At 40.0% G+C, this 17,137-nt stretch overlaps 1 protein-coding gene across 1 annotated transcript in view; it reads right to left on the bottom strand.

Annotated features, from left to right (window-relative positions):
* Nucleotides 1-394: 394 nt before the first annotated feature.
* LOC120461294 (basement membrane-specific heparan sulfate proteoglycan core protein) overlaps nt 395-17,137 on the bottom strand; it is a 182,836-nt gene continuing 166,093 nt past the window's right edge. The window contains exons 17-31 of the mRNA XM_089131319.1: nt 12,369-12,647; nt 11,920-12,270; nt 11,547-11,825; nt 11,195-11,458; nt 4,918-5,163; nt 4,718-4,828; nt 4,449-4,529; nt 4,045-4,095; nt 3,900-3,962; nt 3,716-3,790; nt 3,564-3,632; nt 3,302-3,355; nt 3,072-3,131; nt 2,876-2,950; nt 395-1,312 (exon numbers count right to left, since the gene is read on the bottom strand). Coding sequence (XP_088987445.1) covers nt 1,305-1,312; nt 2,876-2,950; nt 3,072-3,131; nt 3,302-3,355; nt 3,564-3,632; nt 3,716-3,790; nt 3,900-3,962; nt 4,045-4,095; nt 4,449-4,529; nt 4,718-4,828; nt 4,918-5,163; nt 11,195-11,458; nt 11,547-11,825; nt 11,920-12,270; nt 12,369-12,647 — 2,066 coding nt within the window. The 3' untranslated portion in view covers nt 395-1,304. The remainder of the gene's footprint in view (nt 1,313-2,875; nt 2,951-3,071; nt 3,132-3,301; nt 3,356-3,563; nt 3,633-3,715; nt 3,791-3,899; nt 3,963-4,044; nt 4,096-4,448; nt 4,530-4,717; nt 4,829-4,917; nt 5,164-11,194; nt 11,459-11,546; nt 11,826-11,919; nt 12,271-12,368; nt 12,648-17,137) is intronic.

The raw sequence follows: 17,137 nt of genomic DNA, 5'->3' as shown, positions 1-17,137 counted from the left end.
TCTCAGTTCTCGCGCATGCGCCCATAAGGAAGTAATAGAATAGTTGAATAAAGTCGTTATTTATGTTTTTTTCGCACAAAAAGTAGTCTCGCCGCTTGATAAACTTATAATTGAGCCGCTGTAGGCACATGGAATATTTAAACCTTTTCTTTAATGACTTTATGGGCCGTCAAGAGCCAGTCCCTTAGGCAGTCTATGTAGGACTGATCCAGCTCTCAGATTCAATCAAAAATATCTTTATTTGTGTTCCGAAGATGAACGAAGGTCTTACGGGGTTGGTACAGCATGGGGTGAGTAATAAATGACTTAATTTTCATTTTTGGGTGAACTAACCCTTTAAGATTAAGCCACTGTAGTCACTGGGACTATTTTAACGATGTCTTTAATGACTTTTCGATGCCAACAAAAGTCATTCCCTCAAGAAGCCTATGGACTAGTATGCAGGAGCGATCTTAATATCTTAAATATCTTAATTTGTGTTGCGAAGATGAACGAATGTCTTACAGGGTTGGAACAACATGAGGGTGAGTAAATACTGACAGAATTTTCATTTTTGGGTGAACCCTTTAAGCGGGTTTGTGGAAGTGTGAGCGAATTAGACCCTCAGGAGTCTGTGATTTGGGTTGTAATGGGTTAACAATGCAGATAAACAATGAGGAGCCAAGCCATGTAATGCCAGCATCATCATTTTAAAAGCGACACTGGACCTGAGCGAGAGCCACAACAGGAGTAATATGTTTGCATGTACTGGTCCAGATCCTGGCGGAGGAGAATTGAACTGCTTATTTAAAGTGGATTTAACACTTTGGCTAAAAGGGTGTTACAGTAATCTATCCGAGAGACAACAAATGAGTTCATCCGCTTTTCAGCTACAGAGAAATGTAGGCGCAATCTGGCTATATTTCTGAGATTAAAAATATGTACAAAAGAATCGAATGTAAAACTGTCATCAAAAATAGAGAAAATGGCATCACTAGAGAGAACATGTTTTACATTTCCTTATATAATAATTTTACACAGGCTTATTTTAATAGCTAATGCTTGTTTTTAATTCCTCTTTCTAACATATTCTGTTTTTATTACTGTTTTTCTTATGTCTATTTTTAACACGGTTTTACTGTAGCACTTTGAGATTTGGTGTCAAATGTAAAGTGCCTTACAAATAAAATGTATTATTATTATTATTATTAATATGAGTGCAGATAATGGAGTGCCGTTCTCTTTCAGTCAAGCATGAGCATAAGCATCACTCAGACTCATTTCTTCTGCGCTTTCTCTTCTGTCGTCTGTTTTCTTCGCTGCTCTCAGGGACCTTTGAACAGAAAACACAGTTTGAGGAATTATTCTTGGAAAATAAAAACCTTAATTTGAGCTCATGCTGTTGATGATTTACAGTTTTAAGATCACAATGAACCTGATCCTCACAAATAACTGAACTGAATCACTTAAAGCAGATCTATTTTTTACATGAAAGTGAAAATAGTCAGTTACTACACTGTACAAAATAAAACCGTAATTTTTACGGTAAAAAAAATGCCAGCTGTGGTTGCCAGAACATTACCGTTAAAAATACGGTAGGAACATAAATGGTTTTACAGACTTAACTTAAAATTTACAGTAATAAACTGTACTTCATTTTCTGAAATCTGTTGATTTACCAACCTTTTGAAAAATTGATATCTGTTTTGTGCCATTGTAATACACTGACAACCAACAATCATCACAGCAGTGATGAGAGATACATGAGCAATCAAAGCTCATCATTCTTCCATTAGAAGGTTTATACTTATTTGAAGAAGCTGAACAGTGTCATTCACACAAACATTAACACACATGAAATTAAAAAAAATGCAATAATCATTAATTTGACAACATTAAATGTACCATAAAACCCTAATGTACATAACTAATTAGAAAAAAAACCCCAAAACAATAAAACTATGAGGAACCATAGTTATTTCAACAAAATACATCAAATGTGAAGTGTGACGCAGGGAATTGTGGGAATACCAATTTACGGTTAAATTATACAATGAGTTTTTCTTTTTTAACTTTCAAAAACTGTAAATTTAATGGAATTTTACAGTAAAATGATATCACACACTGTAAAAAAAATATTGATGGTTTAACTTAAAAAAGTAAGTAACCTGGTTGCCTTAATATTTTAAGTTCATTGAACTGGAAAAAGTGAGTTAATACAATGAAGGAGATTAATTTAATCATCAGAAACTCAAAATTATATGTTATCTGAACTAAATAAATAAATTATTTAAGTTGATTTGACAAAAGAAAAATGTTGTGATTACTACACTGTAAAAAAAATATTGTGGGTTTAACTTAAAAAAGTAAGTAACCTGGTTGCCTTAATATTTTAAGTTGATTGAACTGGAAAAAGTGAGTTAATACAATGAAGGAGATTAATTTAATCATCAGAAACTCAAAATTATATGTTATCTGAACTAACTAAATAAATAAATTATTTAATTTGATTTGACAAAAGAAAAATGTTGTGATTACTACACTGTAAAAAAAATATTGTTGGTTTAACTTAAAAAAGTAAGTAACCTGGTTGCCTTAAAATTTTAAGTTGATTGAACTGGAAAAAGTGAGTTAATACAATGAAGTAGATTAATTTAACCATCAGAAACTCAAAATAATAAGTTATCTCAACTAAATAAATTGTTATAAAGTTGATTTGACAAAAGAAAATATGTTGTGATAACAAATCTTGAAAATATTTATCTACCGTATATAGTACGGAAACTTTCTGTTAACCAATTAACAGTTTTGCACTGTAGAATTTTTACCATTTTTACTGTTAAAATTACGATTATTTTTTACAGTGTATAAAATCCTTGTAACAAAATAAACTTACGTGTTTCATTGTTTTTGTGATCTTTCTTCCTTAAAACTTGAGCATAAGTTGCATCAGCGACTCCAGCATCCGCACCTGAAGAACACAAATGTTATCCGATTCCCACACTTCCTCAATAATCCTCATGACTTTATGAATCATTCTGATCTGTTGATGTTTAACTTTAACAGTGATGAAGCTTGACTGTTTGTCTCACCTCTATCCGCGTTGATCTTCACTTCAGAGTATAAAGTGTCTTCAGGCTTGCTGCTCTTCCCTGATATGAACAAGAGAAACAGAGAATAAACACACACTTTACATCTGTAACAATAATAACTGATGATCCATATATCAAGAGAGAACAGAACTTCTCAAACCACAATCAATGTTTATATACTTTATTTTCACATGATCTGTAACCTGTAGAAGAGAGCATCTCTTTATTACCTCTGTGTTTCTCCTTAGATTTCATTTCAATCAGAACATCAGCGAGTCCAGCGCCTGTCACATAAAACACCAGCTCGATTATCTGACTTATTCATTACAGGAAATATCTGATTGATGAAACTATTCTTATATTTCTAAAATAAAGGTGACTTTATCATTTCTGCTAATAATGGTTATCTTTTATGAATATACAAGCATTATATATTATATAATGTGATGATTCATTCAGACAGTGTTTAGATGCAGTTTGTTGAGTGTTTACCTTTACTCTTTTTGTCCTGTATATTGATCTGTGCGTAAGTCAAATCACTGGGTCCTGCAGTATTAATATCTAATACAGAACAGAAAACAAATCTGATTATTCAGAATATGCTGGACTAATAATATTGTTCTTCAGGAAAAACAGGATCTCACCTTTGCTTTTGCATTTCTTTCCTTTTGTTTTCACTTCGGAGTACATCACATTATCTGACTCTGCCACTGGTTCATCTGGGAAAATAGTGCATTCATGAAAATCTCTTTATTCATATTTTGTGCAATATAAATCAGACACCATCAATGTTATTGGTTAATGACTCTATTGATGAGGGTTTTTAACCTTTATCCACTGATATGTTTTTCTTAACAGTGACCTCTGAATATGTGACGTCTTCCAGCGGCTCTAAAACATACAAGTCAAGCCGACATGAATGATATTTGTTGATTTTAAATTATAAGTGTTTATATAAAGTTTAATACTCAACCTTTGTCTCTCTTATTCACTGAAACCACGTCATCATAAATGTGATCAGAATCTGCTGGATAGGAAACATTGAGGAGAAAAGGTAAAATCAGTATAGAACAACAACAAAAATAAAATAAAAAATACACATAAAGCTTAATGGGATATATAGTTAAAAAAAAAATAAAAAAAAAAAATATATATATATATATATATATGTATATTTATTTATTTTGAAGAATATTGTGTTCCAAGCAACATCAGACCACTTTAAATGCATGGAAAATATTTTTTAAAACATCATCTTTTGTGTTCAACAGCAGAAAGAAAGTCATACAGATTTATAATGACATGAGTGTAAATAAATGAGACTGAATTTATTTTTGTGTGAACTATCCCTTTAAATCATGTGTTAGTGCATCTGACCAGATTTTAGGCGAGAGTTTAACGGTAGAGATTCTCCGGATGGATTCGGGTCTGATGTCTGTTGAATGTTACACTGCTGATCTATAATAGAGACAAAGATCATTATGGTCACTGTAAGAGTTTGTCACTCATATTTTCTGATTATGCATAAACTGCTCATTTATTAATAAACACAGTCAGTGACTGTCTAGGCTTCAGAAACTTTATCTTCCATTTGTTGCTGTTCATGTGGTTTAATAATTCATAACCTGTGATGAACTGATCCAAACCTTTCTTGTGTTTGTGTCTGCACAGCAGAACCAGTGAGACGAAGAACAACAAGCAAACACTCAATCCTACACACACACCAACGGCCAGATAAAAAGATGAAGCTGTTGAGACTGAAGAACATGACAAACACACAGATCTGTCCGTGAGTGACGCGAGTGTGATAATATTACAATAATATCATCAGTGATTATTCAGAGACCTGTGACTGAGATCCAGCTGTGGAGAGACTGTCCTCTCTCTGTTTTACAGGAGTAGAAACCCTCATGTGACTTTGAGACAGTAGTGATGCTCATCTCTCCTGTCGTCTGATTCTGGATCAGTGATCCGTCTTTATAGAAATCAGCGCTGGAGATCGGGGAGTTTGTAGATCGATGTAAACAGTGTAGAGTCAGAGTCTCTCCCTCAATCACAGGATCAACAGAACTCTCCAGAATCACCTCACCGCCTACAAACACAAGATATGTGTGTTTAATAGAAGAATATAGCAAAACAATACATAAGAAAAATATTTAAATGATAATTTGTACCCTGGAGCTTTTGAAAGTGAGACAATGACTGGCCCTCTGATGCCATCAGCTGGTTATAATAGTCATTTTGTCATACTACTCACTAAAATTGGTCTACAATTCATATTAAGACATTATAAAATCACTATTATAACATTTATATACGTAACATTATATAATATGATGGCAACATTTCAGAAAGCCAATGACGATCAGTTACAGCAAAGCCAGTCTACGGAAAGCCTGTTCACTCCCTATTAACTCCTATTGTAACGAATTTTTTGCTTGTAGTTCCACCAAAATTCCACTGGGGGCAATAGTTGGAGTGCAAAATGAATGGGAGTCTATGTGGCTAAACGGCTAAATTTGTCTCTTTCACCCGATTGTCATTGAGAAATCTCAAATTTGAATGTAGGTTTTGCAAGTCCAACATGGGTTATAGGTCAAAAGTTGAATGAACGAGTACTTCTGTCATTTTGATTTCTTACAGGTTGAGTTGTTGTTGCCCATAACACGCTAGCATTCTGCTAATGGACGCTGATTGGTCAGTGAAGGACTGATTACGACCAGAGACACCACTTGATGGCATCGTGGCATAGCGGGACCAATGTTAAGGCGGACTGAACTCACACATGTATTTACCTTACAGTCTATAGAATTTACCTGTCAGTGGTGTTGTCGATGCCTTGAGAGAAAAGAAAGTGCAGAATGCAAAAGCATAGACATAATAAATACATACTATGGCCGCTTTGGAGCGTTGCTGCGATAGTTTTCTTGTTGTGGAAAAAGCATTTTCTGTGATAGACCCGATTGATTTCAGCAATAACAATGATAACTGATGGATCTTTTATCTATGGTAATACGATATGGTACAACTACAGTGCAGAGCAAACAGTAAATATATGATAAATTGAGAAGTAATAGTAAATAGTTTAGTCAATATATTAAACAAAACAGTATACAGCAACTATATTAAAAACAAAGGGTTTGACCATGGGCGCCGGACAAACTGAATCAAATATCCACGTCTGACACAAAATGAAACAAATTATTCTCCACTGGGCCCTCCTCCTGGGGAGGAAGAGGTGCGGTCACCATCTCCCGAAGAGAAGCTCTCTTCATGTCTGGGTCGCCCGTCATCCTGCGAAGGCTCCATGACACAGCAGAGCTGGCTGTGGCGGAGTTGTTGGTTTTTCGTAGGGGACTGACACCCTTGGCGACGAACAGACTGAGGGGCAGCCCACGAGTGACTCTGGTAGCATGTAAGGGCAAACTCTTAAATCCCTCAGCCTGCTTCTGAACTGCGGAGAACCGCTGGGAACAATCTCCAACAGTGTGGCGAAAGGCCACCTCGTGACATAGGAGCATTGAGAAAGCAAACTTTGACGATATCTCGCAGCCCTGCTGCAAGGTTTAGCTAGGGGGCGTTTCTGGGTGGACATCGTCTGGCACAGGGCTTGCGTTGGGACTTAAATCGCGAAGATAGTGAGAGAGAGAAAAAAAAATTCCTGCAGCTTTTGGCCTTCCATATTGGCGCCAACATGCTTCCATACTGCCAATTATTCATGTGCATCCGGGGAAAAAGGCATGGGGCGGGGCAAGGTGAGGGAACGCATGACTGTCAACTCTGAATCTGATTCAGCATGAGCACACACACCATTACAATGGGAAGCTCAGCATCACCTTACTTTTTCAAAGCATAACACAAAATCTGATCCTCTGCTGGAGCCCAGTATTATGGGGCCCCCATGAGAAAGACCAGCAATCCCATCCGGAGGCTGCCAGACAGTGTTGCAGTCGAGACCAGCTCACTCAAGTCCGAGTCGAGACCGAGACCAAAGAGAGTCTAGTCTGAGTCGAGACCGAGACCAAAGACAGTCGAGTCCAAGTCGAGAACGAAACCATAGAGGGTCAAGTCCGAGTCGAGACCGAAACCATAGAGGGTCGAGTCCGAGTCGAGACCGAGACCAAAGAGAGTCAAGTCCAAGTCGAGACCGAGACCATAGAGGGTCGAGTCCGAGTCGAGACCGAGACCAAAGACAGTCGAGTCCGAGTCGAGACCGAGACCAAAGAGAGTAGAGTCTAAGTCGAGACCGAGACCATAGAGGGTCGAGTCCGAGTGGAGGCCGAGACCAAAGAGAGTCGAGTCCGAGTGGAGACCAGAGACAGTCGAGTCCGAGTCGAGACCGAGACCAAAGAGAGTCGAGTCCGAGTCGAGACCGAGACCAGAGAGAGTCGAGTCCGAGTCAAGACCGAGACCAAAGAGAGTCGAGTCCGAGTCAAGACCGAGACCAAAGAGAGTCGAGTCCGAGTCAAGACCGAGACCAGAGAGAGTCGAGTCCGAGTCAAGACCGAGACCAAAGAGAGTCGAGTCCGAGTCGAGACCGAGACCAAAGAGAGTCAAGTCCAAGTTGAGACCGAGACCATAGAGGGTCGAGTCCGATTCGAGACCGAGACCAAAGAGAGTCGAGTCCGAGTCGAGACCAAAGACAGTCGAGTCCAAGTCGAGGCCGAGACCAAAGAGAGTCGAGTCCGAGTCGAGACCAAAGAGAGTCGAGTCCGAGTCGAGGTCGAGACCAAAGAGAGTCGAGTCCGAGTCGAGACCAAAGAGAGTCGAGTCCGAGTCGAGACCGAGACCAAAGAGAGTCGAGTCTGAGTCGAGACCGAGACCATAGAGGGTCGAGTCCGAGTCGAGACCGAGACCAAAGAGAGTCGAGTCCGAGTCGAGACCGAGACCATAGAGGGTCAAGTCCAAGTCGAGACCGATACCAAAGAGAGTCCAGTCCGAGTCGTGACTGAGACCAAAGACAGTCGAGTCCAAGTTGAGACCGAGACCATAGAGGGTCGAGTCCGATTCGAGACCGAGACCAAAGAGAGTCGAGTCCGAGTCGAGACCAAAGACAGTCGAGTCCAAGTCGAGACCGAGACCAAAGAGAGTCGAGTCCGAGTCGAGACCAAAGACAGTCGAGTCCAAGTCGAGGCCGAGACCAAAGAGAGTCGAGTCCGAGTCGAGACCAAAGAGAGTCGAGTCCGAGTCGAGGTCGAGACCAAAGAGAGTCGAGTCCGAGTCGAGACCGAGACCAAAGAGAGTCGAGTCTGAGTCGAGACCGAGACCATAGAGGGTCGAGTCCGAGTCGAGACCGAGACCAAAGAGAGTCGAGTCCGAGTCGAGACCGAGACCATAGAGGGTCAAGTCCAAGTCGAGACCGATACCAAAGAGAGTCCAGTCCGAGTCGTGACTGAGACCAAAGACAGTCGAGTCCGAGTCGAGACCGAGACCAGAGAGGTTGGATAACCTAAGGTTGAGTCTCAAACCAGACTTAAAGATATCTTCAAAATTATGTAAAATATTTGGTGGTAACAATAAAATTGGCACCATACTCCAACTGTAAACCAAATATACCATGGAATCATGTACACTGTACTGGTAAAAAGGCCACGTAGTGGTGTAGGGAATTTTATTATGATTATTACTTACAATTGTTACAATCAGTAAGTGCTCTTTCACAGAACATTACTGCACACGAATTCTGTGTGGCTCTTATATGCACACTGAATAATGGATGATAAGGCAGACATTTTCGATATATAGTTGAGCTAGAGGCTCCACATCACATCTGACCTGGGTCCTGCTGCATTTGCGTGCCGCGAACATTATAGTCTCAAGTCATGCGCAGTTGCGCACAAGAAAGTCAGCAATCATTGGACGTTTCAATCAAACAACAATTTAAAGAAATATTAACATACAGTAATAATCATGACATATTTTGAATAGGACTCGAGTGGACTCAGGAATAAGTCCGAGTCCCGGCTCCCAATATGTTCGAGTACGAGTCAATTCCGAGTCAAAATGCACACGAGTCCATGACAAGACCGAGTCCATTAAAATATGGACTCGAGACCGAGTCCGAGACCGAGTCTCGAGTGCACAACACTGCTGCCAGGCATATGAGACTGTAGCCTGGCAAGCCAGACCTATCAAGATGTTAGGTCTGGGAACTCACAATTGGCATACCTCAATCGGGGGGGCGAGATAGAAGGTTGTCTTTCAATATCCCTCTGCCACCATAGGATAGCGCTAACCAACCAGAGCAATGAATGGCTGTGGCTGAGTGAGTCCCATGCGTTTTCCCCATGGTTTTCCCTCCAGCGGAGCAAGTTGATATATTAAACTTTTGTCATATCCGGTCGTCAAAACTCTGAACACATCATCCTTTTTAAAGAATGACTTAAGTGACATTCTCTTGACTACAAGTCATCCGAGTCGCGGCCGAAGCCGAATCGAAAGACCGCTGTTCGCCAGCTGCATCTTGTTTGTTTTCAAGTATCAGGGAAATCACCTATGAAATTCACGGCGCAGAACCGTCACAACTCTGCCGCCCACTGCATAGTACGGTACGGTTCGGTTCGGTACGGCTCACTTGTGGTGCTTTTCCACTGCATGGTACGGTACAGTACGGTTCGCTTCGGGTCGCTTTAAATGGTACCTGGTCTGTTGAGGTTCCAAGCGTACCGTACCGGTACTAAAATGTGACGTGAAACACTGCAGATCACTGATTGGTCAGACAGAATCGTCACTACCAGCGTCACTACTAGCGTCATTGGATTTGCGACACGAGACACGAGACACTTTTTTAGCAGTATTTTTGTTTTGCTGCCATCAGCCTCATTTTAAACACATTTTTCCATCTAGCAGTTAAAAACAACCACATACCGAGAATCAGGAACACCATCCCCTCGATAGTCTCCATTGTTCCTGTGTTGTGGGTTTGAAAATGTGGCGCTTTTAAGATGATGTCATGGCAGTAGAGGCGCGCGCAAATAACGATCAGTCCCACACACTTTGAAGGGATACTACTGCAGTGGAAACGCAAAGCGAGCCGAACTGTTCCGCGCCGAGTCGAAGCGTACTGAGCTGAACCGTACCGTACTATGCAGTGGAAAAGCGCCTATAGTGTTAAGCCTGCCCACCAACTCTATACACGATTTGATTGGACGGACCAGAGTTTGGTTTTTCCACTTCGAAAGCCAACGGAGAGTTGCTAGACCACACTTTGCTGCAAAATAATTTTTGCTGCCGCTAGGGTGCGTCTAGATTTCTAGGCTAATGAGACTGTGATCCAGGCTGTCAAACTCGACGGTACATGACAAGCTGAACCCTCAAACTTTTATGAGAAAGGCAAGAAGAAAAACATGCCGACGTGGTCATGCTCTCATGAGAGAACATAAATCACCCAAAACGCAGTCTCAGCATGCTTGCGCTAGAGGAGTGAGCGAGCGACCCCAGGAGGTGGACTTGTCAGAGAAGCCCTCACTGTGATCCTCAGGTCACCAAGCCTTATTAGCCGAAGTGGCACCAGCAGAGGAACTGTAGATCGGGGAATAGGCGACGGGACTCCACCTCATTAGAGGTTCCCGAGTTTGTACCGCGCAACTAGACTAGAGCGCCGATTGACGTGCTGGGTTGCCATGACATTAATTCCTTGTTATTTCTTAGTGGTTATTCACTGTCACATGGAAAAAGCTGATCACTTCCACTCTCTTTAATATTTCCTATGGTGGATTGTTTAAGAGAGTGGAAAGAGGTGAATAGTGGGAGCAAACTTTCTGTTGACAGTATTTCATTGGTTTGAATGCCTTATGTCATCATATGCCTTACCGAAAGCAACCAATTAGCCACCAATTTACAACAAAGGTAAAATTGTCATGAGGGTTTGTTGGTTGTGTATCAGATGTTTAACCACTGGAATAAAATCAGGTCCATTTTGCAGCTTAATCTGTCTGATGAACGAGAATTACTTGATTGCTTTGTTTTTATGTGCTATTTAAGGGCAGGTTCATCTAACATCATAATAATAGATATGTCTGGGAAAACCCATTCAAATTGTACATATGTTTGGCAGCTGTACAGAAAATAAGAAAATGTATATAGACTTTTTGTTTTGAATTTAGATTATAAACCGGACTCACCGTGTACAGTGATGTTTCGAGGACGGCGTTTCTCTCCAGATTCAGACTCACACCAGTACACTCCAGAGTCAGATGTGCTGAGAGAGTCGATTACACATCGAGATCCTGTTTGTTTGGCACAGGTTCGTGTGTGTGTGTCTGTGTATCTTCTCACTGTCCATCCAGTAGAGTTACTCTGATCCACACAGCTCAGAGAGAGAGACTGAGATGAGAAGTGTTGACTTCTGCTGGGATCGATGACCAGAGACACTGAAGCAGAAACTCCTGAAAAGAGGAAAATCTCCATCAGAACTGACAGCACAGAGACTGCAGTGAAACACAGATGCGGATGAGCACAAGCAGAAACCCTCACCAGTGAGCCACAGTGTGTGTGAGCTGCTGTTGTGTGTGTAATAGGCTGGTCGTCCTCTCTCTGCTCTGCACGTATAAACTCCTGTGTGCTGTAGAGCAGCAGGACTGAGAGTGTAAGATCCTCCAGCTCCTCTGCTGCTGTCTGACAGATGATCATGATCTCTGAACCAGCTGAACGTCCAGCCTGTAGAGGAGCCTGAAACCTCACAGATCAGAGTCACTGATTCTCCTTCAGTCAGCCACGGCTGTGGAGACACTCGCAGTGATGCCTGAGCTTCAGCTGAACAAAACATCACGAGTTACAGAGCCGTAGAGGAACTGATGGAGAAGCTGATCACACACACACTCACACACACACTCACACACACACTTACCTGAGACATTCAGTGTAACTCCATCACTGATGCGTGATCTCTGTGAGTCTGATCTCTCTCCTCTACAACTGTAATTACCGCTGTGAAAGAGATCGACACTGCTGATGATCAACTCTTGTGTTGAGCACCGACTGACAGCATTTCTGTGTGTCTGTTTATCAGCTCCAGTGCAGCAGTGTTGTTCTGTACATCGACTGGCAGAGTTTCTATCCCAGTTGTTGGTTCCCTCTATTTCCCATCTGTATGTCCACTCAGTGTCTCCTGCCCACTTTATATCACATCTGAGAGTGACTGTTTCTCCTCTAAACACTCGTTCATCAGGTCGTACCGTCACCACAGCTTTAGGACTCACTGTACAAACACAGATTATTGCATTTATAGTTTCAGAAGTTGTGTAGATATTGTCTCTGATCTGTATTTGTTGCATCACACACTACAGTCTCTCTCACCTGTAACATTTACCCACAGTGCATCACTGTATTGTGTGTAATAGACTGGTTTCCCTCTTCCAGCTCTACACCAGTACTGGCCTCCATCAGACACTGAATCAATCTTCAGGCTGTAGGAGTGTGTTTGTGTCTTCTTTGTCTCAGGTTTCAGTGTGTGGTTGTACCAGTAAGAGTCCCAGTCTCCAGTGGACGGATCCATGCGACAGGTCAAAGTCACTGTGTTTCCAGTCAGTGCAGCTCCTGCAGGATCTGATGTGAGTTCAGGCTTCGGCTGTAGATCTGCAGGAGAACAACAACAGATTCAGATCCTCCAGAGTCAGAGTTCACCTGTGTTACACAAATCATTCAGTGTTTGTAGTTCATACAGAAGAGAATAAGTCCTGAAATATGGATTTTATAGTAGCATTAAACAGATATGAATATAACTACTTTAAACAAATGTTCAGTTTTGTTCTAATGAAGAAAAACACAGATTTTGAAAAAAAGAGGGTGTGTGAGATCAAATTATGACAATTTTCATTTTAAATCAAATGTTTAAGGAACTGTAAATTATAATCAGGTACAAAACGATGACAATAACTTCTGAAAAGCAAATTAAAGCAATGTATTTTACATATAATAGAATGTTTTATGATTATTAATGTATTTATCAGCCATTAACAGAACTATTTTTAGCTGTTTTTCAGATCTGTGTTCACATGCGTCAGACGGACGACTTTATCTGTTGTGTTTCTCTGTTTATCAGGACTCTTGTCATGAATGTTGTGTTTTACACTTCAAAAATACTTTAAAAAAAACATCTTCAGACCTCTGCATTCATTTTCATTCAGTTTTGCTCCTTCAAATAGTTTGTAACACAAGAACAGACAATAAAATAAAATCAAGCCTTTCTAAAGAGGAGTGACAACTATTTATCAGCAGTGTGAAGGAGAGTAAAAGTCTCTCGATTGGTTGTGTGATCATGTAGCCTGGATGCCAGCCCGAACCCCGCCCACAACATTTTTGGTCGGAAAGTTCGGTCTGGACTCGATCCATTGAGGAGTAATTATGATCAGTTCAGAAATCTTCGGGACAATCAGATTGCCAGGGCGGGCTTTATACGATGATGGACAGATGATCTGCAGTTACGTAATCATCACGTTATCAAAGAGCGCTTGGGTTGAACTGGTTTCCCTCAAAGATGGCCGCCGCTGGAGAATTGAGATGTTTATCCACAAGTCTCCTACGTCCCATGAGGCCTTGCGCCAAAAGTTGGCGTGTGGGTCCGGTTCGAAGTAAACAAGCGAGACGTCACACTCATTCATTCATTCGACTATCGATTAATCATTATTTATGTAAGGCAGTATATTGCGTTGTCCATAAGATGTCCCCATAACGCTATTCTATTAAAACAGATTCAAGCAAGATGGTCTTTAGCGAGATGGTCCTCACTACAGAACAGGAAATCCACGGGGAGGAGTCGGATCCAGATCCAGATCCAACTACTCCCACCTTAACCTACCCAACTCCACCCCTCAGATCTGGATCTGACTCCGCCCCCTGGATCTCGTGTACTGCAATGAGGTGCTACTGCCTTTAGCGCTGTTTGGGCCTCTTGATGTACCGTAGCGTTGGCTACATGAGAAGTGCGTCATCTTTTCCTCAGTTCATGTTGTCAACGTTATAGGTAAGCCATGTTAATGATAGTGGGGAAAAGCCACCTAAAATATATTTGTCGTTATCACACTTAAGTTCCGTGTGTTGGGATTTTTTGTGTTTTAAACTGATAAAGACCCAAATTCAGACAGAATCACGAGACTCACAGATATCCTTCCCGTCCAGATCCAAAATAGCTACCATAACTTTACTATATTTGAAATTAGCATTATAAAATACGTAGACCTATACCACAAAACTAATTGAGATTTATATAAATGATATAAAATTGGGCAATTCCAGCGTTACGGACGTGACAACAGTCAAAACCTGAAATATGAATTCTCAGAAAATGCATTTAATATAGGCTATTGAAACTTCTGTTTATATATCATACTCCATTAATAAAGGAGTCCAGACATTAGAAAAATATTACACATGCATTTTATATCTAATATGAGGGAAATACACATGCGGGACATAAATCTTTAACTTTTAGGTGCAAAACATTTTTTAGTAATTCTGTGAAATGTGTGAATTACACTGCGCAAACCTAAAGTAATACTAGCCACCGGATGAAGAAGGGTTGGCTCTCCACAGAACATAAAATATTAATTTTATTTTATTTTTCATGTTCGTATTTAGGAAAAATGTTACGTGACAGTTCCCTGAAAGCGGCACTAAAAGACTGCTTTAAAACTTTCACAGAGACCTTCAACAGAAAGCACTGAGCCTTTATTTAAAGTATTAATTATATCTAAATTTGAATCAAGGTTTCATCATCAAACGTGGATTTAATAAATAATAAGTAAATATAGCAGACAATAATCAAGACACAGAGCCTGAACTGCAGCTCATCTCATAATTGAACTTTAACTCAGCGTCTACTTGCCTCATAGACCTGATAAATTTAGGCTATATATATTAAAGCCTATATTATATCATATGTACTATGAAATGTTTACTGTGTGTCATTCATGTTCTGAATATGTTACTTCACAGTAGCTTTCACTTAAAATCTTTAGTCTAAGATTGTTGGAGACTAAAATTTGCCACTGAATTAGTCTAGTCGGGTTATATGTACAACCGCGAACAGCACATGAGCTTGTAACGACATCTCTCACAAAGGTTTGTGACTTAGTTTAATTAGTAAAACATTATCCGAAAAACACCTAGCCTCTTTGCTAAATCATGCAAAATACCATTGGTGTGCTACTTCTGCCGCCTGACCGGAAGATGCTCCCACTTTATTTTGTACAGGAAACAGGTGGATAGATATCACTATCAAGTCTCTTGTAAAAGCAATCGACAGCGCAATAATTTAAAAAGACAAACAGAGAAAATCAAGGCATTTGTCGATCGGAAAGATGTGTTTGCCATCCTTTCTACGGGATTCAGCAAAAGTTTAATTTGTCAGCTGGCTCCGATTGTCGCTAAGAAGATCAGGTTGAAGCTGATTCAGGCAGACTAACATGATGAGTCATGATGATTTTGTCTCATATTTCATAGTATTAATTGTGTTGTATTGCTGTTCTGTCATTAGTTTTATCATGTCAGTTGTTTTGAGGCTCTGACTCGCCACAGAAAGCAGAATGAAGCTCCTGAAGGAGAGATGAAGATCTCCAACTAAAGCTCATATGAGGAGATACTGAGTCTGAATCAACTTCATCAGAATATCTGAAGACTTCATCAACTCATTTCACATCAGTGTCTGTAAGTCACGTCATTCTCTCGGACAAATCTCATCTTTTCTATTATTAAATATCTCCTGTAACCAAACTAACAGTGACTAAAGTAAATCTCAAAGATGGAGACGTCTTTAACACTGGGAAATCACAATTTACATGATGTTTGAAAAAATATCCGGATAAAAATGTGCAACACACACACACACACACACACATACACACACAAGACACTTCATCTGAAGATAATCATGACTAAAAGTGAATTGCTTATAAGAACAGACGTGGCGGATACAGAAGATCATAAGTGTTGAAATATGGATATTAAATGATGATTAAACAGATGTGAATATGAAGACTCACCTGATACAGTCAGTGTAACTCCATCACTGAAGTCTGTGTGTGAGTCTGATCTCTCTCCTCTACAACTGTATTTACCCCTGCGAGACGCATCAGCTGTGAAACTGTAATCTGCTGTTGTTGTTGTATATGGATAGCCAGTGTTTCCATCTTTAATCCAGCTGTATCTCCACTGAATGTTTTCTCCTCCCTGTATGACACATGTGAGAGTGACTCTCTCTCCACTGAACACAGGCTGATCTGGCGTCACCTTCACTACAGGTTTTCCTGTATTAATACACAGATGAGTAAATATTGATTAAAACAGAATCACAGTATCATGATCAATGTTAGAGTTTATGAACTCAAAACCTCCTTATGAGAAAAACACTGTATTAAAATGAAATATCTAGTTTGTTGGAAGTTTGTATTGATTACATACATTTTTTTATTTGAAGAGTTCAGATGCAAAAGCCTCTAAATGCCATTTGAAATTTTCTTCTTTAATGATGATTTTTATCAATCTTGTATATTTAAGTTCAGTAATTTCACTTAAATAACAATTAATAGGTAATTATCATTGCCATTTAAGTGAAATCACTGAACTTAAATTTACAAGTTTGATAAAAATCATCATTAAAGAAGAAAATTTCAAATGGCATTTAGAGGCTTTTGCATCTGAACTCTTCATTTATTGATAGACTATATACAGATAAACTTTGTATAAACTAAAAGACTGGGTATAGAATGCCACACATGTAAACTGAGCCTATAATACGTATTACTTATACTTTTATTTTCTATGTACATGTCACAGAATTACAGCTTGTGCAATATTTATAAATCTTACATAATTTAAAGGTGCCATATGGAATAATTGAGGTACAAATATCCAAAAAATGAGCTACACACATCAAAAGAATGAGAAGAAATAAGTGCAATGATGTTATTAAAAAACTGGCAAGTTATAGTGCTGCCGAGATATAACCTAAATTAGCATGCTAAATTATTAGCCCCGGCCCGGCAGGTGCCGTAATACCAGTTTCGGCCATGGGAGGCGGTATGCGGGCGGGCAACGTTACCACCAGCCAAACTGCAGTAACACGAGTG

The sequence above is a fragment of the Pimephales promelas genome, chromosome 1 (assembly GCF_988280905.1).
Source record: "Pimephales promelas chromosome 1, fPimPro1.hap1.1, whole genome shotgun sequence".
NCBI classification, from domain to species: Eukaryota; Metazoa; Chordata; class Actinopteri; order Cypriniformes; family Leuciscidae; genus Pimephales; species Pimephales promelas.
Note: the sequence above shows the minus strand (reverse complement) of the source record. Positions and strands in the feature narration are given on the sequence as shown.